Source organism: Mastigoproctus giganteus, chromosome 4, assembly GCF_048544385.1.
Source record: "Mastigoproctus giganteus isolate SK-2022 chromosome 4, ASM4854438v1, whole genome shotgun sequence".
NCBI lineage: Eukaryota > Metazoa > Arthropoda > Arachnida > Uropygi > Thelyphonidae > Mastigoproctus > Mastigoproctus giganteus.
Window position 1 is genome coordinate 122,004,862 of NC_143578.1, and position 27,126 is coordinate 122,031,987.

Sequence of the window (27,126 nt, forward strand, 5' to 3'; positions counted from 1 at the left end):
GAAAGGAAAATAATACTCACGGCTGTATACTAAAATAAATAATGCATATCAAAAATTAAATAAATAAAATTAAGATGTTAGAAACTGTTCAATTTGGGTATGTGATAAAAAAAAGTTTTGGCAAAATTCAAATGTGATGCTTCTAAGCACTCATTGGACCCAGTGAGTTTTGTTTTTGCTGTGTTCTCAACAGTTTAGCAGCAAAAAGTTTTGCTTTCAGTGAATTGAATGGGTTGAGTAGTTTTCAGTCAAAAGAAAAAAATTCTTGTATGAAGAAAATGAATTTATTTAAAATGTAACAAGTGTGTTCAAGAGAAGAAAAACAGACTATACAATTTATGTTGTTTTAAAGTTAGTTAGCAATGCTATATATACTTTTTCATAGTGACTTTTGTTGTTCAATATCAGTTTTATCAGCAAGAGTTTTGTTTTCGCTGTTTCTCTTCATTTTAGCAGTTTGAGCAGTTTTTTGCCAAAAGCATGAGAGATCACATGGCTTTTAACATTTGTTTCTGTATGTTGGGTCATTATAAATTTTCAAACAGTACATAAGTACTTACTTTCCCTCCTCATATGTTACAACAGTGTTTCAAGGCAAATTTTTGCAGTGCACTGTGCTTGACAGTAACAGTAAACTGATGCATAGAATCTTTACCAGTGGTGTAAGATACGTTGTTCTTTTTTTATAACAGCTTGGGGGGTGGTTAGATCCTGCATAGAGAAACAAAGTTAAAAGTCAGGTTTCCTTGTGTAGTTGCTAAAAATTTTACACTGTTAATTATATCACATTGCCATAGCTGACTGGATATGTGGGCTGCAAAACATGGCAGTTGTCATGAATGGAAGGAAAACCAGTGTGATTTCCTCACGATAAACAGCTCCAATTAAATAAGCACATCACATACTGCCTGAGAAATTTAACAACAGCTGAAAGGGATAATCCCACATAGAGGAATAAAATTTAGTTATCCTCTTATGCCATTGTTAAATAATTGACAATTCAGTTTGCTGTTACTGTTGAGTGCAGTGGGCTGCAAAAATTTGCTGGGAAAACAGCCATAACATGTGCAGAGGGAAAGCCCACTCCAATAAAAAGAAGAAAAAAAAGTCACATACTATTTGGTAATTTTCTAACAACCCTGCATACACAAACAAACGTTAAAAGTTAGGTATCCTCTTATGTCGTTGGTCAAAAATAGGAACATTATTTTGTTATTGCTGATATGGACTTCCAAAAAAAAATGCCACAAAATACGATAGTAACACCACCTATGGAGGGGAAACTCAGCTCCAATAGCAAAAATTGGTTTGATAAAGTCTACCAGACTTTTATATGTAAAACTGCTCCAATTGAAATTAAAATGTTATATACTGCTTAGAGATTTTTTTAACAATGACCCTGCATAAAGAAACATGTTAAAAGCTTGGTGTCATTGCCAAAAAAATTTTGGGCTGCAAATTGCAGTATGTTGCAGATAAAATTCAGTTTCATTCAGAGATTTACATCTGCTGAATGTAGTGATGCTTTTAGTAAATTAAAAAAAAAAAACATCATTTATGGAGTATGCATACCAGCCTATAAATACGTAGTATAACAATTGTTTGTTGGTCAACTATGATTTGATCAACAGGTGGGCACAGCAATGCCAGCAGTTCTCTCCAGTGAGCAAGAGTCGGGAAATTAACTTTCTGATGCATTTAGCGACATCATTTATTTGGATTTTACCATTTACTTTTCAGCAATGCTTTAAAATTGTTATTCTGAAGAAATAAGTGACTCTAATCACTTACTTTTTGCAGAATGATTAATATGGGGGGGGGGAGGCAAAATTGCCCAATAAATTCTGTTGTTTTTTTTTACTTTGGTTTGCTTTTTGTTTCCCTTTAATTTTGTTTATTTTATTTATTTATTATTTATTTTCTTTTAATTCTGTATTTATCCTCTTGAGCCAGTCATCAGATTTCATCATTGTGACAATGTAATCATAGCCACAGCCACGGAAAAGTGCAACTGACTTTTTGGACAAAAATCCTGGTTTGAAGTTGGATTCATGTGCAACTTAATTTTTTCTCAAAGGCCTAAGGAAATAATATTATAAAGTAACAACAGTAATAAAGTAACAAAAGTTAAAAGCTAGGTTTCCTCTTTTATTGATAAAAATTTTGACACTTTTAATTGTAAATTACTTTGCTGTTGCTGATGATTGCAGTGGGCTTCATGTCCTGATGTCATTTATTCACTTGTTCTCAGAATGTGTTCCTGAGCTAGCTCCTGTTTTCTGTCACCCTTTTACACTTCCTTATTCTACTGGTGGTTATTCTTCAGCTTATGTCCAGCCAGTTCCTAAAAAGGGTAACAAATTCTCCCACCTTTACTCTTTCCAATGTAATAGAGAAATCCATTAACTACCAACTCCTAAGCTATCTCAACCCTTTTATCTTATCAATGATCACCAATATGGATTCCACTAGTGATATATGGGTTTACATTACCCATCTTGGGACAAATTGGGTAATGCAAAATTTTGGTGAAACTCAAGCAATTGCTCTTGACATTTCTGAGACTTTTGATTGTATTTGGCATAAAGGTCTTCTAAACAAACTTGCACCTTATGAATTGCTGAATGTTTTTTGCATTTGGGTATTCAGTTTTCTCTTTGACTGCTCTCTGTGGGTGATGGTTTTCTAACTTCTCCACTAATGCTGGTGTTTCCCAGAGGTTCAGTTCTTCCCCCCACCCTTTTCCTCTTGTATATACCCTGCATAAACACATTTTGCAAAAATCGACCACTAATTCCTTAAATGCCAACCTCCTGGGGTGAAGAAATTTGGTTAATTTCAATCCTTTCAAAACTTAGTCTTATATTATTTCTCACAAAAAGAGCATTGCTTCTGTATTCATCTGTGGCACTCAGATTTCTATAAAACGTTCATATCACAAATGTTGCTTTCTCTGCAGAAAAAATGGAGTTTCTTTTTCACTTTCAGCATTATGTTTCTTTTAAGCAACTGCTTGCTCTCTGTATATCTCAAATCTGTCACACATGGAATATTTTTCCCATGTCTTGGGTAGCCCCCTCCCCGCCAAACTTTCCTCAAGCTTCTAGACCACAGGTTCCCAAACTTTCTCGGTTCACGGTGCCCTTAGTGTCCCACTAATTTTTTCACGGCACCCCTAAGCCAAAATAAATACCTAACACAGTGGTTTTCAACCTTTTAATATATACCTATATAATAATTTTATTCTTTATATAGAGGTACTAAATAAAGATCAATTATAGATCACCACAAAATTAAAAAGATACAGTACAATGGATACCGTACATCTTTTTATAATGAAATATATGTATAAATTTCAAAAATAATAATAATAACTTTAAGTAACTTAAACCCAAATTACACGGCACCCCAAGAATGTTGTGGCACCTTGGTTGGAAACCACTGTTCTGGACTATTCAAAAGAGGTAATTTTAGTTAATTGATGACCCATCTCTTACAAAGTCTCTACACTCCTGTCTCATAGATGCTAAGTTTTTTTCTGCATGCTTTTTTAATAATATAGTCAGCATCCATTCACTGTCCAACTCCAAACTCACAATCAGCTTTTCCTCTTCCTCATTTATCTATTCTACTTCTGGTTTTTGGATCAACTTTCCTTCAAATATTTCTTGAAAATTATAGTCTACATAGATTCAAGTCTAATATCAACAACTATCTGCTGTCTTCTCAGCTTTTAACCCATGCACATAATGGACACCCCCAAACACAAATACCTTTTGTGTTTGGGGGTGTCCTGAAAAGGAAAAAACAAAGGAGAAAAAAAAAAAGTTATAAATGTAGAAGCTACTGATTTCACCATTATAATGGTAGGTAAAAAGTCTGCCATTCCAAGAAATAGTGATAAAAAAGGATCCTTTAAGAAGTAAATTCTTAATTCTAAATAAACTTTTAACTAAAGTAAATAATTTAATTTAAATTAGCTAGGCATCAATTTAATTCTGGTAATAACTCTTTTTAGTGGATTTAATTAAATCCATTAACAAGTCTCTATGAAATCCACCAACATGAGCTCTTTATAAAAACAGCTTTCATTAATTTGCTGTGTGAATAGCCAGTCTGCATACCTACATTCAAAATTATTATTAATTTGATTTCCATATTTATATTAAATATAGGAGTACAAGACAATGGAATATCCTGGTGGTGGGAAAGTAATGTATAAAGATGAACTCCCATTATTAATCACTAGTGAAATTGCACTCCTTGATCCTTCTGATAAGTAAGTAAATCTAAATAGATTTTTATAAGAAATATGCTTTAAAATATATTAAGCGTGCCATTTATTTAATTCAAATTTATTAATTTAATCATTGTAATTTGATGTATAGCATATTTATTGCATATATTTGACCTTATTATTATCAGTTCTTTTTTTTTTTTTTTTTTTTTTTTGAAACTGAAAATAATTTCATAATATAAGTTGTGATGATAGTTGTTACTAAATATCATATAGTGTAATACACCAGATAGGTAAAATGTACACTACTAGCATATCTTGTCTAGTACATCTCCTTGTGCTACAGTACTCCAGTGCTACATGTCACGTTATGGTATTACTCATTCTTACATGGTCATAATACTGGTCAGTATAGTGATGCAGCATGTAATATTTTACTTTTTACTAAGCAAAACAGCAACATATTTTTTATGTACTTGCAATTTCTACAATAGTTCATTAATTGGATTCAGAATAACAATTGTTAAATGAGAAAAGTCAATATGAGAAAAATTAGTTTTATCTGTTCTTGAACTACTACATCAGTGTTTCTCAACCTTTTCATTGTCCCAGCACACTTTTCAACACGCTAAAATTTTGCGGCACACTACAATCACTATTATACTCATATATATATATATATATTATATATATATATATATATATATTATAATAAAGATGAGATGTAATGAAATTACTTAGCAAACAAGAAAAGCATTAAAAATGTAAAAGTATTAAAAAAGTATTAAAAACAAGTCTTAGCAAACAAGAAAGGTATTAAAAATGGAAAATTAAAAATATTAAACTGGATTATGGATCCAGGATACTATGGGAATCGTAGAAAAAACCGGCAACCATAATGAAATATAGACAAAAATGTTATTATCAGTGTATTAGGTAGGGGAGCTGAACTGTCAGGTGTAATCACCATGGAAGAATTGAGAGCAACTGTATGCCAAAAAACAAATTACCTGAAATAAAATGCAATTAACATAAGCAAAATTAATGTAAGTACCTAAAGCTGCGGGTTCTAGGACTTTAACTACTTCATCATGGGGTCGGCAACGAAAATCATAAAGCCACTGCAATAAGCCAGGTCTCTGTTTCTGTTATGATGCACACATTAAAGTATATGTAAACGTCATAGCCGACCTGACAGAGACCAAAAGGAAGAATTAAAGAATAAAAAATAAATAAAATTTAAAGAATACAAAAAATTTTTAAGGAATATAAAATAATAAATAAATAACATTAAGCCGAAAAGAATCCTGTGAAAAATGAAAGAATACCAAAATATGAAAGAAATCAGAGAGCAAAACAAGAAAACTTAACTGTGTGTGGACTGGAAGATGTAGAATGTCATCAGAGACCAAAGGAGAAAGCCGAAAGCTCACGTGTGGTGTATATATATGTCAGTTGAAGTAGCCCCAGGTAAGGGGGGGGTGTAAAATCATCAACGTGAACTGTAACTGTGTGACAGTGGAGTAAGCAATTAAACAGATGAGGGAAAAAAGCCAGCAAAGGGAGAAACAAAAACTAGCAAAGTAGTATGGAAAAGACCCTAAACTTTGTTATAGAAGAAACAAGTAGCAATAGTAGAGAAATAGCATCTCAATATTGCTTTCAGCCAGGTGCGTAGCACACGCTTCTTGATTAGACCAGGGTTCGAGCCTGTGACCACCAAATATGGAGGATGCGGAAAGGTCAGGGAATGACCACCCCCATATCCCCAGAGCAATATGGCCTTAGTTGCTAATGCTCCTAAAAACCAAGTAACAACAACAACTTTCGGCTAGTCATGTGGTTTTTGCATAATTGCTGCCACTTATGTCTGCTCTACTATCCTTATTTTTTATTTTCTATTTTCACTTGATTTTGCACTTATTTCTGTGTTTCATTTTCGATTCATTTGGATTTAATTAGAATTATATATAAACATTATAAATAATATATATATTATAATATATATATATAATACATATATTCACAAACTGGAAGTTATTTCTGTTGGGCATACTTAATTATTTAAAAGCACATTCATGAAATTTAAAAGAAAATATATAAAAAAATTAACATAATTATATAAAAACAAAAAAATATACAATTATAACATTTTAATCAGTGAGATGGTTGGGTTTGATGGGAGGCACACAGTTTTTTAATATGAAGATTTATTGTGGATAGGCTTACTCTCAGCTCCTCTTCTACTAACTTGAGTCTCTTTCTCTTTTTTCATTTAATCTCGTTTAAAGCAGAAAGTGCTGTTTCGCACAAGTAGGAAGTGAAAAACAGCAATAAAATTCTAATTGCCTTCTCCGAAATTCATAAAAATTCATTTTGAATTTTTATCCAAAATTCGCTAATATTAGTGTTATTAAAGTGAATTTCCAGCAACTGGTCACTACAGATAGTCAATTCTTCTTCCTCTTTCAAATTAAGTTCTAACGTTGGAAGGTTTCTTGTTGCAAATGGGTCTCTTCTTACCCACAAATATTTTTTGGTATCAAGGGATGGAAAGTAATGCTCAATTTTTGTCTTTAACAGCTCTAATGTTTCACTTATTACATTAATTATTTTAGTATAATTCGTTTTGGCAGTCAAGGGAAACATTTTTAAATTTTTTTTCATTTACATATTTTTTCCATATACTCAACTTTTCTTTAAAGGCGAACAACTTGTCAGTAGAAATGAGTAAATTTTATTCTGAGCCTTTCGTACTGATATTTAATATTTAATTTATTTAGCTGTGCAAATAAATCTGCTAGAAAAGATAATTTACAGTACCAAATTTCATTACTTAAATAATCACAAAATTCTGATTGCTCCAGTGAAAAAATATATGAGCATTTCCTTATGCAACTCGTACATATGCATAAATACATTACCTTTTGATAGCCACCGAACCTCAGTGTGCATTATTAAATAAAAAAAATCAGACTCCAGTTCCTTGCATAATTTTTCAAAAATATGTATTTTTTGTGGTCTAGTTTTGATATAATTGACCATTTTAACCACTTGGTCAAGTACGTTTAAATCGGTTACGACTGTCTTTGCTACTAGAACTTCTCTGTTTATAAAACAGTGTGTTGTAATAATATTTGAATGTGTTGTTTTACTAAGTTTATAAATCCTTTTAGTGCTCCTGTCATCGCGGGAGCACCGTCGGTACAAATGATGACACACTACTTCCATAATATACCACACTTTTGTAAACAATTATTCATTGCTTCAAAAATATGTTGGCCAGTGGTTCTTTTAGTGAGTTCTTTATAACAAAAAAAAAAAAAACAATAATTGTGCCATTTTTGATAAACCTGACAAATGCTATTAATTGGGCATTCCTGCTAATACCTGTAGAATTATTTATTTGCAATGCAAACAGTCACCCAGAATTATTAATATGTTGAACAACTTGTTCTTCAATACCATCGGACATTTCTTTTATACGCCTGCTAATTGTGCTTTTCGAAAGTGGTATTGTCATTGTTTTTTTTTTTCAGCTTCCTCTCCCAAAATGCTTTTCACGATTACCTGACATGCTGGTAAAATCAGACCTTCTACAATCAGGTGAGATTTTTTTTTTTTTTTTTTTTTTCCACAAGTTCGGCTACTTAAATAGTGGCTTCTTGTGCTTTATCAGATATTTTAGCCATATTATAAAATTCTGTACCTTGTTTTCTAGTCTGCAGTCTTTTAAAATACTTCATAGTTGTGGACGATAAATTCTCATGTTTCATAGATAAATGACGCTGCAATTTACTTGACACCATTGATTTGTTCGACAATTTTAAACCACATACCACACATAAAAGCTGAGGACCATCTTGGGTACCAGTATAGGAAAATCCCATCGCCAAATAATCATCATATTTATGACATTTTTTTTCTTTTTTGATGTTGATGGTTGCTCATTTTTGTTTTTGTCATTTTCTCCAAACTCATTGTTATCAAGTTGTCTTCTGATTTTCTTTCACTAAATATTTATCCATTGCTAATAATTTCTAAAAAAAATTAAAAGTTACTTCTAGAAACTAATACAATTAATTGAAAATACCTGTTCTATATGAATTAACTGATTATGACATTTTAGAGATAAAAACACAAAAAGTACTTTTAAAACACAAAGGAAATTTGTTACTATGCTGGTTACAAGTTGCACTTAATTCGTAGTCCTATGCTTTACGCACATATCTTCTTAAGTATATACAACTGCAAAATGCACTGTGTGGTGCCTGGGAGCGATTCAAGTGGCCGAATAAAGGTGAACAATGCTAGGAATCAAAAGGTGAACAGATCTAGTACTAGGAATTAAGCGTGACTTCACATTGACTGCCAGAAGGGACTCAGATCGGCGCAGTGTAAATAAACAAATTTTTTATTTGCATTTTCTGCGGCACACTTGAAGTATACTCACAACACACCAATGTGCTGCGGCACACGGAGAAACTCTGTATTACATAATAGAATATGAGGTGTGATCAAAACGTTCAGGGACTGAACTAATATTTTGGAAATGATAAAGTTGAATAACCATTCAGAAGGGTTTCCTTCAAAAGTTCCCGTGATACTGTATGCACTGATTCTACCTTCTATAAGCATTCCTGGTAACCTTCTTTTGGATTTGCTATTAGTTCTTGTGTTGCATTCTGAATAATTGTGACCTCAAGATCACAGTGTGTGTGTGTGTGTGTGTGTGTGTGTGTGTGTGTGTGTGTGTGTGTGTGTGTGTGTGTGTGTTTTGGCAAAAGAAAAAAAAAAAAAACTGAGAATAGCAGATGGATGGCCATAGTGATGAATAGTGACCACAATTCTTTAATGGAAAATGCTAAGTGTGTAGGGGCATTAAAACAAAGTGCTGATTCCCCGAAGCCCACTTTTCTGGTTGTTTTTTCTGAACAGCATCATGCATTTTCCATAGAACAATTTTGTAGTATTCCTTGGTTTACTGTTTGGCCAGGCAGGAAAAATTCACAATGAATAATGTCCTGTGAGTCAAAAATATGATAAACATGATCTTCAGATTTGATTAAAATTATCTTGCTTCTTTTGGGCCTTGGAGAAGATGGAGTCTTTCATTGAGAAAACTGGGCCTTTGTTTCCAGGTCATAGCCTTACACCAAATTTGCCACCCCAATAATAATGGAAGAAACAAAGTGTGAATCAGCAGTACATTGATAAAGATCCTTACATGCGAGAATGGAAATGCCACTCCCTCTGTATTATTAGTAAGGATGCAAGGCACAAACCTGGCTGAAACAAGATTTAACATAAGAAATACTAAATTCACTAGCAACTTAATGAATAGTTAATGTCGATCAGTCCAGAAGAGATCATGAACATGAGTGATTGAATCATTGGATTTTGAAGGCAACAGGCAGCCAGAGTTAGGAACGTCTTCAGTGGACAATCAGCCCTCTTTGAAGTTTGCAAACCACTGAAAAATGTCTTTGAATGATGCATAGTACCTTCTCTAAAGCTTCTCTAGTACCTTCTCCATCTTCTAATGTATTATGGGGTTTTGTTGCACTTTTCCCAAATTTGATGTACAGTAATGTGATGAAACATATAAAGCACCTTCTATTCAACATGTGCTAATTCAGGCTGGCTGCATATAAACAGGTAATTCATATTACCATATCTAGATAGTTGCCAAACACATTGCAGTGAGTTGCAACTTGCTATGATGCTGCAATTTCAAGAAAAAAAATCCAATGTTTTGATCACCTCATATAGAAAAAATCAGAATAATAAGAATTGTGACTTATTTATAAATGAATATCTGGTGTGAATTAAAAAAGAATTACTCTGAAGAATTTATATTATTTGTAGTACTACATGAACCATCAGAGAATTTAGTAACAGTGGTGTCTTAAAGCAGAAGTTCAGGATCATTTTTCTAGTCTTTCCCGTCTAATTATCATCCCATTGTACTTACCTCTACTCTTTGCAAAGTAATGGAGAAATTCATTAACTGCCGGCTCCCAAAACTATCTCAAAACCTTCCATCTGATTCGATAATCATCAGTATGGATTCCATTGGTACCAATCCACTGGTGATATCTTGGCTTATGGAAAAGTTTGGTGAAACTCATTCAGTTGACATTTCTAAGGCTTTTGATCACGTTTGGCATAAAGGTCTTCTAAATAAGCTTCCATGTTTTGCCAACTGTTGGATATCCAGTTTTCTCTCTGACTGCTCACTATGAGTGATGGTAGATGGCTCTCCATCTTCTAACTTATTCTACTAATGCTCGTGTTCCCAAAGTTTCAGTTCTTTCTCCCACTATATTTTCCTCTTTTCTCTCTGTGTTGGTTGTGTATATTAATGACCTTCCACTGACTGGAAATCCTATCCATAGTTTTGCTGATAGTACATTCCATTCCAGTTTCACAAGTCAACACATATTTTGTCACATGAACATTTCTTGCTAATTCTTATGTATTTTTCATTGCTGAATTCAAGAACGCAAAAAAAATTTCTCTTTCATGCACAGTTTTTATATGACATACAAATTTTGATAAAAATACAGTAATGGAATAATGCTAGAGTATGGTTTTACAAAATGAATGAATGTGTGGAAAATGTTGTTCTATGTGCTTTGCAATCTGACAACATGTTAAAATCTTCTGTGAAACTCTATACTTGTAGCAAATGGCTGTTTCAAACAAGTTCAGACCAGACATAATATTGCTTACTTCTAACAGAGTAGATCGTTCTCTCAGTTGTGTGCTGGACTTCACACAAATGAGAGAACGCAACCATTTGTGATCCTTTTCTTTAAGTAAACGATCAGAGAGAAAACTGGATAACCAATTACAAAAAACAGTTGGCAAACCATAAGATGGAAGCTTGTTTAGAAGACCTTTATGCCAGACACGATCAAAAGCCTTTCAGATGTCAAGAGCAACTGCTTGTGTTTCACCAAACTTTTCCATTGAATTAGTCCATAAATGGTAACATAAGCCAGAATATCACCAGTGGATCGACACTGACGATCGTTGATCAGACGAAAGGTTTATAGGTAGTTTAAGAGTTGGCGGTTAATTGATTTCTCCATTACTTTACAAAGAGTAGAAGTAATTGGATGGGAGGGATTTGTCGCCCTTTTTGGGAACTGGTTGGATATGAGAAAGTTTCCACACAGAAGGAAAAACACCTTTGGAATAAGAAATTAAAAAAAGGTGGCAAAGAACAGGAGTAAGTTCAGGAGCACAGGTTTTGAGAACAAGTGGAGAAATACCATCAGGACCTGGAGCTTTCTTAGCATCAAGATTTGTCAAAATCCTTCTGACATCCTTTTGACGGAAGACCCCCAGAGGCATTGAATGGAGCATGTTGGGAATGGTGGTAGGTATTTTACCAAGATCATTAATACATGAGTTGGAAGAAAAATGGGATGCTAGCAGGTCAGCTTTATCCTTGGCTGAAGTGACAACAGAACCATCTGGTTTGGACAGAGGTGGGTGCAGAGATGGGCAAAAGTTGCGGCCAATAGCTTTGGCAAGAGACAAGAATGCTCGGCTACCATTATGGCAAAAAGCAAGTGTTCTACTCTTAGCCTGTTCAAACTCTAGTTTGGACTGATTAATAACTGCTTTACAATTGTTACGGGCCTTGGTGTAGGCAGAAAATGAAACTGAAGAATTAGAAACAAGCCAATTACGATATGCAACGTTCTTCTCTTGAACAGCCTTAGCACATTTATTGGAAAACCAAGGTTTAGATAAAGGATGAGATTTTAAAGTGGAATAAAGGATTCCATTCCTACAAGAATAATTTCACTGACACGATCTGAGCAAACGTTGACATCGGAAGTTTTGAACCAGTAATCCAACCAAGGAAAAGAAGAAAAGAAATCCCATTTTGCATCTTGTAATGCCAAACAATACGAGGTTGGGAATAGCCATGAGATAAAGGCTCCATAGGAGAAGAGACAATTACCAAGTTGTGATCTGAAGTGCCTAAAGGACCTCTCACTTCGACCATGTACTTAGAAGGGTTGTTTGTGAGAAAAAGATCAAGCGTGTTGGCTGTGTGGTTAGGATTGTCTGGTATTCTTGTAGATAAATGAACAATCTGTGCAAGGTCACTAGTAATTGCAACAGCTTCAGCATCTCGACCACCTGGGTCAGTGTGACTAGAAAACGGAAGCCAGCTGGAGTTGCGAACGTTAAAATCACCAAGGAAAATTACCTCACTGTTAGGAAAGTTGGACTGGAGAAAGTCAAGTTGCAAAGAGAAGAAGTCAAAGAGCTCCAAATGATTAGTGGAGTTGGGAGAACAGTAGAGACAACAGATGAATTTGACACAATGAGGTAGAGAGATTTTAAGTCAGAGAAGATCGAAAAGAGGAGATTCCAAATTACCAAGTTTCTGACAGGAATATCGGAACGGACACATGCACAAGTACCACCTTTGAGGCGAAAGGAATCATACAGCAAATAATTTGGGTAACTGAGTTTGTTTGTTTTGTTTTTATTGGCGCATTAGCTACGGAGGCTATAATGCGCCTTTGGGTAACTGAGATGAGCAGTAGATGAATCAACCGATAACTGAGATTCTGTCAGAAAAAGTATATGGGATTTGGCAGACTGCAGGTGGAAATGGATATCTCTGAGATTAGAATTGAGACCACGTATATTCGTGAAATGAATTAGGAAGTATTTGGGAGGTTTAGATCTTTTTGCAGATAAGCTTACTCTATTAGTTTGACAATTCATGGTGTATTCAATAGTAAGAAAAAGTGGGTGGGACATGCTGTATGAAGTAATGAAATTTTTGGATATGGGGTACACATGGTAAGAATATACCCAGATCCTTGACATAACTTGGCGTTGACAATGCCCCTCGCATACACACTACTTGGACTCCCTCCAGCCACTATCTGGCAGAGTAGAGGTAGCAAGATTATACACTAGCGGCCGGCCTGTGAACACCGTTTTAGAGCTGTACCCTCGAAATGTAAGGAAGATTGGCTCTCGCCACAATGTTCATCATAACCTCAAAAGTCATCAATCATACTGCATGATGGAAGAGATGGGGACGCGTTGACCGGAACTTAGCTCTGGAGACTAAACATGGGTTCTACCACTTCAAGCCTCCAATAAGCAAAGTGGTGGTATTGTACCAGTTGATGAGAGTCATCTACCACCTAGTACTGCCTGGTACCACAGAGGGGCGGCATTCCTCCATGTGGTGTGTGTGCCATAAATCGACCGCTGCTGATGTTGGTTCACACCTGGGCGTTCACTCACTGTGTGCTTGTGCATGGAGGTTATACCCAGGATTACTAACAGTTCCACCATCGTGAAGGTGCAAGAGGATTTGGCTGTCACAGACCGTCCGGACTTCGATGAAATTGGGTCCACTTGACTTGAGTGTCACCCGAATATCAGTTCCATCAGTGTTTCCCATGTAGCAAGTACAGCTTGTCTTGCATATCTGAGAGAATGTCTGTGACAACCTCAAGGTCAAGGACAACTTTAAGTGTGTTGGTTGTGTATACTCTTTAAATGTATCAGTGCATTTCCAACCTAAAATGCCTTGTAAATATTATCAGTCATCATAAACGTTTTTGTTATGTACGTGGTGAGCTAACTTTTAAGATACAGAGCTTCACTCTTCTAGTTAAAAAAGCTTACAAAATTTATTTCAGATCTAAATTGGGTGATCAGATTTAAATCCTGTTCCTCTTATTTCTGCTGTGACAGTTGTGTTAAATTACTGCCTGTTTAAGTGGACCCCGCCATTATGTGCCATTTCAGTTCTTTTGATATGGAGGAGGAAACCAAAAGACCATTCTACAGATTATTTTTGTTTAACAAACATTTCAGGAATTACCTCTAAATCTAAACATACCATAATATATCCAAATATATCATCAGTTGTAAGACCTGTTTTACCTGGTGAAGAACTGCCTGTACCAAAACCACCAGAAACTTAGTTTGGATGAAGATGAACCAGATGATTTTGAGTTTGATGGTGGGACTCAGAATGACTATGGAGAAGACTTTCAAGTTAGTGACCCCACATATGAAGTGACATGTTCATCCTCAGAATCACACTTACTATCTCAAAAGGAAATAAATGAGCTTGTTTGTGATCTAAACTTATCTAAAAGACAAGCTGAATTTTTGGCTTCTAGGCTGACAGGCAGAATCTCCTGCAAGAGGACATCAAAATATGCTATTTTTTAAACATCAGGAAACACTGATATAAATACAGGAGACGTTTTTCTCAAAAAGTCTGCTTGCTTTAGTGATGTCAATTCTCTAATAGAAACTCTGTGACATGTGCACAATCCAGCTGAATGATGGTTATTCATTGATTCCTCAAAAGTTAGTTTGAAAGCAGTGTTGCTTCAAAACAGAAATATATTACCCTTAGCATATGCTGAACAAATGAAAAAAACCTATGATTACATGAAGCATCAAATATGAGCAGTTTTCTTGGTATATCTATGGTAACCTAAAGTGATTGCCTTTTTACTAGGCCTATAACTTGGCTATACCAAATATTGCTGCTTTATTTGTGAATGAGACATAGAGATAAGAAAAGCCATTATGTTAAAAAAAACCAATGGCCTCAAAGAAAAGAACTGATTCCAGAAAAGAAAACTGTTGCAAACAAACCATTTGTAGTCCTGGTAAAGTTTTATTACCGGCATTAAATATTAAACTTGGTTTAATGAAAATTGTTGCCAAAGCAATGGTTTGAAATGGAGCAGGTTTTCTTTACCTGAAAGAGAAATTTACTGGAATCAGTGAGAACAAAATCATAGGGCATATTTGTGGGACCCCAAATAAGAAAACGGATGAAAGATGAACATTTTGAAGAACAGTTAAATGAAGTTGAACGAACTGCGTGAAACTCACTTGAAAATGTTTTTGAAAATAGTGAGCTCTCAACGCCAATGAAGTTATGGGATGTAATATGCCCCTAAAGATCCATTTCTTGGGTTCACATTTGGAATTCTCAGGAAATCTAGGAGCTGTCAGTAATGAACATGGGGAGCATTTCCATCAGACTATTTCCACAATGGAAAAGAGGTACAGGGAAAGTGGAGACCAATCATGCTTGCTGATTACTGTTAGACACTAAGGAGGAATGCTTCACAGGTGAAATACAACAGGAAATAACCAGAAGTAACATTCTGGTTTAATTAAAGATTACAAGTTCATCTTTTAAAAAAAAAGTGTTCTAGTGTTACCGATTTTAACGTTTGTACAAAACTAAAACATTAAAACTTGGGTGATTGACAGAAAACAAATTTAATATTTTAAATCAGCACAAAAAATACTTTCAAAATCACTTACTTTGATATGTGTGACAGAAATGAAGAATTCTTTTTGTTTATCAGCATTTGAGAAACCTTGTATTTCACCAACAGCTGAAACCCCGATAACACGGTACTTCTACAACACAGTTTTTCTCTAACACGATAGATAAAGTGTGCCAATCCTCACACAACACAGTTCTTATATAACATGGTTTCGCTCTAACACGATTAGAGAATTGTGGCAACCTCACATAACATGGTATTTTTGAGCTTTTATGCAGGGAAAAGCCGTACTATTATGTTGGGTGTAATTTTTCAACATTTCCAATTTTTTTTGTGAATCCCCACTTTTGGCTTGTTAATCGTATGCAAAAAAAAATTGTGAAATCCCTGTGTTAGGTTCTGTGCTATTGAACTTGTGGAAAAATCTAGATTTCAAAGTTTTATTACTATTGGATAACGTGCCAGGCCATCCAAAAGATTTAAGTCTTCCAAACATTGAAGTAATGTTCCTACCACTAAGTACAACTTCTTTAATTAGATCAAGGCATTACATCTAACTTTGAAACTCATTACATCAGAAAATCGTTACAATGGATTTTGGAAAAAGTTGATTCCGAATTGAAGTGTGGAGGCATGGGAACATTTTTCAATTGTGGACTCTATCGGAATCATAGCTTTATCGCTCAAAGAAGTAAAACTGTCAACATTAAACGCATGTTGGAAAAATGTATGGCCAGAGTCAGTTCATTCAGGAAATATGGTTGAACAGGCAGAAAATGGAATTGGTGCAATCGTTGAACCTGCTAAGTTAGTAGGAGGGGGAAAGTTTTGATGATATGACTACTGAGGCCCTCATGGGTAACACAGTTGGCAGAATTGCCGTCATCCCCACGCTGGGTGGAAAAGACATGTTTGTTTTCCCATCAATGACAGGAAGAATTTTTATGGGTCTTTTCACAGTGTGGCTGAGTTATTTGGGCTGAGACGAGGGCAGCATAGTTTTTTCTCTCGGAAACTCAGGTTTTTCATCCAGAAAAAATAGAAAATCGATCTCAGAACATGCAATTTGAGCACACAGAGCAACATAACCTTGGTTTCCTATGCTCCTAAAAAAAAATATGATTACTGAAGAAGTTCAACAATTACTGGTAGAAAAGGAGGCTGGCGAAGCGTTTTTGGTGGAAATGGCATCAGAGGCAAATCAAATAAATTCAGAGGATGATAGTGCAGATGAAAATTCTGAACTTCCAAATTTTACACTAAAAATATACGGAAAGGCATAATGTTAGCCAAGTAATTAGAATCTTATTTTTTGATTTTAGATTCTTTGATTGAAAGGAGCCTGTAATTCAAAAAGGAGCTTCAGAAATGCATAGTTCTATATGGTGAAATTAGAGATCTATCAAGCAAAAGCAAACAAACCCAGATTAATGATTTTTTAAAGAGAGAAGATACACGAAATCTAGAATGGTGTATTTTTGTCAGTTTTGTTAATGAAATGGTGTATTTTTATTAGCTCTTGGAACGTAATCCCCCCTTTTTGTACTGGTTCTTAGTCCCGTATAAGTCTTGTTTTGCACTACACAAGATTTTATAGGAACCTAACTACAGTGTTATAGGAGGGTTATCCATACTCAAATATCCACCAGCAATTCCTTAAATGCTGATCTCCAGGTAATTCTATAATGGGACAAAGATACTAAGTTAATTTCAGTCCTAAAACTTAGTCCTGGCTTGTACTCACAAAAAGGAGTCAACTGCTCCTATGCTTACTGTTGATGACATGACACACAGATCTCTAGAGAAGATCACATATCTCTATTAGAGATTACCCTGATTTCCAGTCTCTCTTGCTATAAACACATCACTAATTTTAAGGCTGAACTAGACAAACATTTGGAGTGACCAGATGGATGAAATGGGAATTTTTTTTTTTTTGGCTGATACTGTATAAGCTTGCTTTCTGTTGTAACGAATGGGCCTGGTGTACTGGGGTCCATGGTTACGAAAAATATATACAATGATAACCCAGTTTAATATAATACAATAAAATATACAATATCAGAAGCTTTTGAGACTGTTGCATCTCTTTTTCAACTGATAATTTGATTTGAATACAACGAATATAGTTCAATGAGCTGAGAGTGAGGCACGTTATTCATTCAAGCTGGTTTTCTATTGTTGTCGCGCGGATGTGCACTGTGTTACTCCAGCGTTTATCCAGCATTAAAATGGTTGTCTCTAGGATGGGGTGCAGACGTATGCCTTTGCAGCGGTTTATGGCCTTTGGATTGTTTTAATATATTAAGTGACTCTAGCCATAGGCGGTGGCGAAAGTGTCGTGAGTGGTCTACTATTTCGAAGTATGTTTGGGATCAAGATCGTGGTTGGTGGCCCAAAAATGCTCCGTGACTGCGGATTGGTCAGTTTCGGCAAGCCGGATTGCTCTGTCATGCTCCGTAAGGTGATCTTGGAGATGTCTTGATGTCTCTCCTATGTAGCAGCTGTCAGAGTCTCTACACGTGATGCGATATATGGCTAGAGTTCTTCTGGGATTTTCAAATCTTCGATTTGATGTCTTCTGATTTCTGGCACAGCTTTCTTGTGGAACCAATCCATAGTTATTTCCGTGGTAAACCATGTATTACAGGAATTGTAGTGTACTGGTAGATTGTCCATTACTACAATGTTTTTTAGGGCATGTGGTTTTTTGCTTTTCCCAACGATGACAGTTTTTAACATATGGCTTCCGTTGGCATTTGCACACAGCAATGCTGAAACATGTTCTTTGCTTATTTTTCTTCCAGGCTTGGTTTCCTCAGTCTTTGACGCTTGTGTGTTTTCAGGCAGAGCTCTCCAAAACAGTCCCGTCTCATCAAAGTTGCACCCCTGGTTCAATTGATAACCCTCCTTTTGAATAAAATCATTCGGTTGTTTCCTAAAAGGCTCAACAGCTTCAAAATCAGCACTAAGAATTTCCCCACACATATTCTTGTTTGAAATGTTATGGCATCTTCTAAATCTAAAACGCCAACCTGAGCTCACTTTAAATTGTTCAATTCCTAACTGTTTAGCCAGTCTCTCCGCCACTGCTTGAATTTCTATTCCTCGCACAACCAAACCAGATGAATGAAGTTTGGAAAACCGTTTGTACACAGCGTCATCTAGTGCTTTATTGGTAGGCATCCGCATTCGTTTAACTTCACTTTTTTCTTTTTCCACGTTAAACTTGAGAACAAAATTACGAATTTCACTTTTTTTTTTTAATGTCTGACACAGTTTGTTTTGCGATGCCGTACTCAAGACAGATGCTGGACACTGAAGCTCCTTTTTCAAGTTTTTCTATCACTGATAGTTTATCGTGAAGAGAAAGCGTTTTATGCTTACGCTTCTGTCCTACACTAGGCTTACTTAAAGACATTGTTTAACTGCACAGCACAAACAACAAAAGGTAGAAGCGCATAACTGCGGAGTAAATGACAAACAACTGTCTGAACTGCAGCCAGGAACCAGGTTGTTTGTGCAGTGTGAATCATCACGGCCCGATGACCCTCGGACACAATACATATGACCTTTGAGCCCGATCGTCATTTGATTTTTTACACTTTTAAGTTTTTTTAGAGCTGTCCGGATTAAGCGACATACGGATTACCGGAGTTCGGATTAATGAGTGTTTAATGTACTCTCAGTTTTTTTCTACTTAATCAGCATGGACAATCTGTGTGTCCCAGTGTCGTTTGCACATATACAATTGTAACACACTCTTTTCTCATCTTAAAGCTTTCTGCAGGCATTCCTCTTTTAGTGGCTAGGGTTTTTCACGATAATGCTTTCCATAATAAGCCCGTCATCTCATAAACATTATAAATGTTTTCTTTCTCATAATTTGCTATAACTGAAGCAAACTTACCTTTAGCATTAGTAAAGGCACACATGATGCAAGAAAGCAAGCAGAAAAAAAAAAAATCTAATTTCACTCATCCACTCACTCCAAATGTTTATCTAGTTCTGCCTTGAATCTATTTAAGCCAACAACTTCTACGACAGATGGAAGTTTGTTCCAGCAATCAACCACACGCTGGCTAAAGGCAAACTTCCGCACATCTATCCTACAACTGTCTTTCCTCAATTTGAATTTATGCCTTCCAGGCAATTATTCTGAGCAAGAATCCCATCAGCATTGAGCATGCTCAAACCATTCAAGGCTTTATACACCTCGATCAGATCACCTTGCAGGTGCCTAGTCTCCAGCCACTGTACTTTTTGCAAAACTTAAGCCTTTCTTCATAAGAGCAACTCTTTGTTCCATTTGCTAATCTTGTTGCCCTTCTCTGCACTTGCTCCAGCAGCTCTACATCCTTTCTAAAATGAGCCATCCAGACCTGTATACAGTACCCATGGTGTGGCCTGACCATTGCCTTATACAAAGGTATAATCACCTTCTTATCCCTGCTAAAAAATCTCCTGTATATCATTGACAAGACACCATGAGCTACTCTTGCAGACCGTCTGCACTGATCAGAAAACTTCATATCTGCCTGCACAATTACCGCAGGTCCTTTTCATTCTCTACCACTGTCAGTGTAGTACCACACAGTTGATAAGTTACTCTGGGGTTACTGCTTCCCATATGCAGTACTTTACATTTGTCGATGTTAAACTTCAGTTGCCAACTCTCAGCCCATCTGCTCAAATTTTCTAGATCCTGTTGCAGCAGTATATTGTCATTAGTGTCATTAAAAACCCTGCCAACCTTCGTATCGTCTGCAAACTTGGACATTAAGCCTGATATACCATCATCACTATCATTAATAAATACAGAAAACAACAATGGACCTAACACTGAACCCTGAGAGACTCCTCTAATAACATTAGTCCACAAAGAGCAGAGTCTATTGATTACCCCTCTCTGTCTTCTCCCACTCAACTATCCCTTTATCCATAGCAGCAATTTGCCTCCAATGCCACACTGCTCCAATTTATGCAGCAGTCTTCCATGTGCAACAGCCTTTCTTTTTATCAAAAGCCTTTCTAAGATCCAAATATATGATATCAAAGTTATTCCCTGCATCCAGTTTCTTTGTGAGCACAGCATAGTATCCAATCAAATTGGTCAGACAACACTTCCCCTTAACAAAACCATGCTGTGTCCAAACTATAACTGAAGTCTTGCCTAGAGGAGCCTGCAGTGCTTCTTTAACCAGTGCCTCCATTAATTTCCCTGGAACAGGAGTTAAACTAACAGGTCTGTAATTACTTGTGTTGCCCTTTGATCCTCCTTTGTGAATTGGGGTCACATTTGCACATCTCCAGTCCATGGGTACCTCTGTAAGTCCAAGGAAGCTCTCATAATTATGGCTAAGTTGCTTACTTCCTTTGCTGCCTCCTTTAATATAACTAGATAAATCCCATCCACCCCAGGTGCCTTTCTTGTGTTTATCTTCAACAATTTCTCCTCCACTTTGTCCTCAGTTATTACAAAATCATCTAGCTCACTGCCTGAGTTTAATTCACCTCTGGCATTCCCCTCCCCGAATAACTCCTCATGTGTGAATGTAGATGCAAAATACTCATTAGTTTGTTAGCTACCTGTGCAGGATCATCAACAGTTGAACCCTCGATATCCAGTGAACCAATCTGATTCATCCCCTTCCTTCTAGAGTTTATATAAGTAAAGAACTCTTTGCTGTTTTTCTGTGCATCCTTTGTCAAAGATTTCTCGTAATCTGCCTAACCTCCTTTTTGACTTGGTTACAGACCAGTTTATATCTATCATAGGCTTCCATGTCACCCATTAATTTATATGTATCCCATGCATTTTTCTTCTCTGCCACAGATGAACTCATTAGTTCATTTGACATCCATTTAGGCCTAAACCTCGAACAATATTTCTTAGTTGGTATGAAAAGCCTAGTAGCTCCCAGGATTAATTCTTTGAATGCTTCCCATTTTGAATTTGCTGTTGGTAATCATCAGTTGGGCTCATCGTATAAAATTTAAATATTGTCTCAGACCTCCGTTGTCACTTTTATGAAAACAAAAACCCTTCCCTTTTCCCCTGATGGTAGTTACCTCTTTGAGTAAATCCCACTTCAGCACACTGTGATCACTGTCACCTAGTAGTTTCTTTATCTGCGGATTCTTAATGCATGAAGAATCACTACTGATAACCAAATCAGGTATTACTCCCTCTAGTTGCCTCCTGAACTTGCTGCTGTAGAAAACAATCATCCAATAAATCCACAAAAGCCTTGCTAGTATGTGAATGACCAATCCACAAATTCCATTCAATATCTGGGAAATTAAAATCCCCATTATAATAAGACTCTCTGATTTACGGGCCTACTCCATTTCCCCGTACAGTTGTTTATTATACTCATCGGAGTCATTAGGCCTATAACACACTCCTCTCTCAATTTTGATTTCCCTGTGCTTATGTCACACCAGACTGACTTGTCACTGCACTGTCCAGCCGTGTCCTGGCTGTACTTTCTTGGATTTTGTGTTTCTTAACTAATAGCATAACCCCTCCTTCCTTCCTATCCTGTCTATCCTTCCTATACACATTGTACTCTCCAAATTCCATTTCTGCATTCCTTATATCTGTGTGATACCACGTCTCTGATATCCCAACAATATCTGCCTTTGATGTTTTGACCAACACCTCAAATTCATCAAATTTATTTACCAAACTCCTAGCATTGGCGTACACACAAGTATACATGACCTGTTCCTATTCTTAGCTACCCTAACACAGCTCATGTGTTTGCTTGTACTGCAATGACTCCCAGCAGTCTCTGAAATTCCCTGCATCTTGTTTTCCAGGCTGTTGCTCATTCCAATAGAAGCAGTCCAAGAATCACTTTCACCTAGCGGCTACTGTTAATATATTATTCCGTCTATCCCCCCCAACTAGCAGTTTTCCAACCCACCTAATACTGTCTCGATAGCATCAGCAAATATTCTTTTACCTTTTCTATTTAAGTGTATCACATCCCTGTATCTCCTGTTAACAAGCACAGACTGGGCTGAGAAATATTCTACCCCTTGAACCTTGCACAATCTCTCCAGGGCCAAATTGATCGACAAGGCTCTCATCATATACTCCCTTGTATTGTGTCTGGGCAGAATTGCAGACACTTTCAAATTCAACCCTAATTTACGTCTTTTTTTCAACAGTGAACTGTACTTAAGTAATTCTGCCGGTCTGCTATTCTTAATATCAGTAGTGCATTTTCAAAGGACACCGCTGCCAATTCATATGCAGAAAGTTTCTCATCTTGAATATTTAGTTCACGTATACCATGTCTCACTTTAAAGTTTTTTTATGGCGCCTCTGTAGCCAGGTGGGAAGGAGCAGCAGTGCATAACACACGCTTCTTGACTAGACCGGGGTTCGAGCCCGTCACCACCAAATACGGAGGATGTCGAAAGGTCAGGGAATGACCACCGCATATCCCGGAGCAATATGGCCTTAGTTGCTAATGCTCCTAAAAAAAAAAAAAAAAAGTTTTTTAGCCAACCTGTGCTTGCCTTAAAATCCAATGATTTTTCACACAACATTGGGCCAGACACTGGTTCACCTAAACTTCGCTTCGCTCTGAAGAAAACAAAAAAATAAATTGAGTGCACTTTCTAAGGCGGCAATTTCAGGTTTTGACATTTTTTCCTTCTAGATTCTCCTTTACTATCCATAATCGACAGAAATTCTGTTATAGCATTGGAATTTTTCTTGATGTCATAAATTGTTGAAGTCCCCATATTAAACTCTTTGGAGAGATTTCCTAAATTTTCACCTTTTCTAATTCTATTAATAATTTCCATTTTTTGTTTCATTTTTTTTTTTTTTTTTTAATGTTAAAACCACGTTTTCTTTTCGTTCACTTTTTTTTTATGATACCCTAAAAAAAATTAGAAAAATAATAAATTGCACAGTTTCGGGCTGATATTCTTATCGAATCTGGAGCTAAACAAATCTGAAATTCACTACTGGTTTCCGAGACAACCCAGTAGTCTCTGATATTTTTTTAAAGCACATTTCTGAAGGTCACATAGAATTCTAGAGGTCAAAACAATTTGCAGTTTTCGGTTTATTGGCCTTTTTGTTTGTACAATCTGTTATAAACAGGTAGTAAACTTGGTCTTTCACTTATTATAATCAAAATTCAATTTGCAAACTTGATCACTATAACCAGAGCTTACTGTACTACCGTTAATAAAAAAAAGAAGGATCAGCCTTTCAAATTATTCTGGATAACCGACCTTCTATTGTATTGAAGGTCAGCAAAACCATACTAGCATGTTGCATGTATATGGAACCTCCTGCACAGTATTATATAAACCTGTGTAGTGTTCCATACACATGCCAGTAAGGTTTAATATCCTACCCTGTACAGGAAGTAACAACTCTCAAATCTTTAATGATTAAATCTGAAAAATGTGGAATCTAGAAATGTCACCAATTTTTAAGTAGTTCTAGTGTATGTGTATGGGGGGGGGTTAAATTTACTTGACTGTGGACTACTCGTCTGTGAGGCAAATATGATTTTATTTTAATGCACTCACTCGTTATTGGATAGATTTTGAGTAAAATTCTTTTTAATGTCCTCAAATGATATTGGGCTATATCATGTCCAATCATTTTTGTGATGCAATGCAAGTCATTTAAGTGTCAGCTAAAAAGCAGTCTAGTCATCTGCAAGACAAGTGGTCTGTACTTTTGTGCTTTTAAATTGTTTTTTTATGATATTTTGGCCATTTTTTTTCAACAGAGTCAAATGGGAATACAGTCTACACAGATGATCCAGCTGCAATCAAATTTGCAATAACACTCCCTAAATTTTTTATTAAAAGAAATTTAATTTTTTTATAATATAATCATAGATTTCTTCACTACTTTCAGTGATAGCAGTATGGCATTAACCTGCTGAAATAAACATGGGTCTATACCAAAGATCCGAGGCCATACTCTGAGAGGCAGTCCCACCTTTTCTGTGTGTTGGCACAATGCACTCTGGAAAAGTTGTCTGGGCATCCTCCACATCTGTACATCTGATTGGAACAGGATGAGTGAGATTCGTTGCACCGTACAAGGTGAGATGGCTTATACACTGCCTCTCTCCCATGAAAACCAATGCTCTGGAGTTCCATAGGCAGTGTATAGACCTCAGTCCCTGTAGATGCTTTAAATTCCAGGTTAGTGTTTTGCAGGTCTGATGAATTGTCAAGTAACCTCTGGTCACATGGAGTGAGCTTTCATGGCCTTCTGCATTGCTGGATGGAGGTTCTGTCACACTCATTATTTCATAACATCACTGATAGTCAGCCTTTGGTGGTATGGGCTGCCATCAGTGTGACATATGATAATACTCCTTACAAAATTAATCAGCCTGGCTCTACATGCGTGGCAAGAACAGTTGATTTCATTTTTAAAAAATCTCGGTTTATCTGGGCAGGTCCAGTGGACTATGAAAACAGGTATCTGGATACTTTTTTTTTCGAGGATAGTGTATCTATTATTATTATTCATTTTCAGCTTTGTGTAAGTCCACATTATCTCAGATCTTGTTGAAAAATTGCTCCTCCCCCAAATTTCAATTTTAAAATCTATTACTATTACTTGTAAAGATAATTAACAGATATCAACACACCTCTGTAGAAGTTCAAGACAATTTGTATGTATACAGATAGATCTGTATTAAAAGTCTTACAGATTCAAGTTTCTAAAAGTTGGTAATCACATGGAAAATATTTGGAAAAATAAAATAGTAGTGGAGAAATAACCATTGAAAATTTAGCTTGTCTTAGATCCAAGGTTAATTTTGTTAGCCATTTATTTAGATGGGTCGATCTAGTCCCTTATTCTTGTTCAGGAGAAATATTTATAAACTTAAATACCACAAACTCAGCAGGTCTTAATACAATTTTACCACCAGTAACATAAAAAAATTATTTTTATTCCCATTTAAATTGCTGAAAATGTTCTAAATGTTATTTACAGCTGTACCATATGTTGAAAAGGATGGGGTAAGAAATTTGTAGCCCCTGAGTTACTTCCAGGCAGATAATTGTGGGCTCTCTTCATAAAATTGGTTTAACTTTGTTTTTATCAAACATCATTTGTGAATTATGAATGTTTTATTTGTCTATATGCAGCCAACCTGCCAAAGTAGAATGGAGATATACTGAAAGTGGTGAAATGGTGCGTGTGTCATTAAGAACAGGACGTATAATTCCTCTTCCTAAAAAAGCAGAAGAAACCATAGACTTCAAAGAAAAGAGTATATATATTGGTGAGTAATAAACATTCTCAATTTAGAGTAATTATGACATTAACCTGCCAAAAGATCATGGGTAGTAGTTAGTATATTAACTAATTAAGCATTAGGAACACAAACTACACTACTATTGCTTGTTTAGTTTTATAATAACCTGCCTTTATTTTGATACTGTAATCAGAATGATATCCCAACTGGAAGGAACATGACACAATCCCTAGAATACAATTTAAAGTGGGTAAACAAAGTTTTATTTTTGAAATTGAAAATTGCTTTGTTAGGAATGATGAAACTCAGTGAATATAGTAGTGCTGGGAAACCAAACATTTCATATGGAGAGTTAAATTATTAGCAGTTACTGTAGAAAACTGACACCGTACAAACTATGCATAAACATTAGTCAAGAATTAAAATAATACAATGAAAACTTGAACTCAACAGGTTGTCCCCCATCCCACCAGAGCCACATTCACTGAATTTAAACAAAAAAAAAAAAAAAAAAAAAAAAAATTATCTACTCTAACAAAATGGGGAAAAAAAAGTTAACAGCCTGTAACTGTAAAATTAAGCAAATTAAATAATAGATGACTGCTTTGTTGACCTGGAGGATAGAGAAGAAATTGGTTGGTGAAACTGTGCAGGGTACTTTTATATTGTGTCCTCTCAGGAAACATGGAAAATTCTGTTCATGTGAACAGATGCATAAAAGAAGATGGCTCCAAAATGGGTCAACTTGGGGCTTGTAATTTTGTTGAGAGTATGATTTATTGGCTTGAATAAATTTTGAATTTCAGAATTTTTAAGTAAAAAAAAAAAGGTAGCTTTAGATATAGCAGAAATATGATTTAAGAAGGGTGACGAGTGGGTCATCGGCTCAGTTTGATTCCTCCCACATTACAAATCTTTTTCATGGAAGGCCAAGCAGGTGATGCAATACATACTATTTAGCGAACTTATATGATGTTCAGCTCTCATATTGTGAAGATACTTCACCAAATTATTGCAGTTGCAGATGAAATGAAGAGTTTTCTGCTATTTACTTAAAGTGCATGCCATTGCTCATACATCAGCAGGCAAGTAGATGTGGAAGTTTTTAAGACAAAAGCCTCAAGTTTCAAGGGCTATATAACAGTATTGTGCAGGCACTTCCCAATGAGTTGCTTTGATGTTATACTCACAAATCAAATAAAAAGCACTCTTCCAATGTGTAGTTTGTGAGACCCAAACTGCTTTTTCCTTAGAAAATGGTTTTCTATAGTAATTATTAGTGATTTATTCCTCCAATACATTA

General features: G+C 35.8%; 1 protein-coding gene across 1 annotated transcript in view; it reads left to right on the plus strand.

Annotated features, from left to right (window-relative positions):
• Nucleotides 1-27,126, plus strand: part of mRpL24 (mitochondrial ribosomal protein L24) — an 82,995-nt gene that overhangs the window by 39,190 nt on the left and 16,679 nt on the right. Inside the window, exons 4-5 of the mRNA XM_090371764.1 lie at nt 4,176-4,279; nt 25,714-25,850. Coding sequence (XP_090227890.1) covers nt 4,176-4,279; nt 25,714-25,850 — 241 coding nt within the window. The remainder of the gene's footprint in view (nt 1-4,175; nt 4,280-25,713; nt 25,851-27,126) is intronic.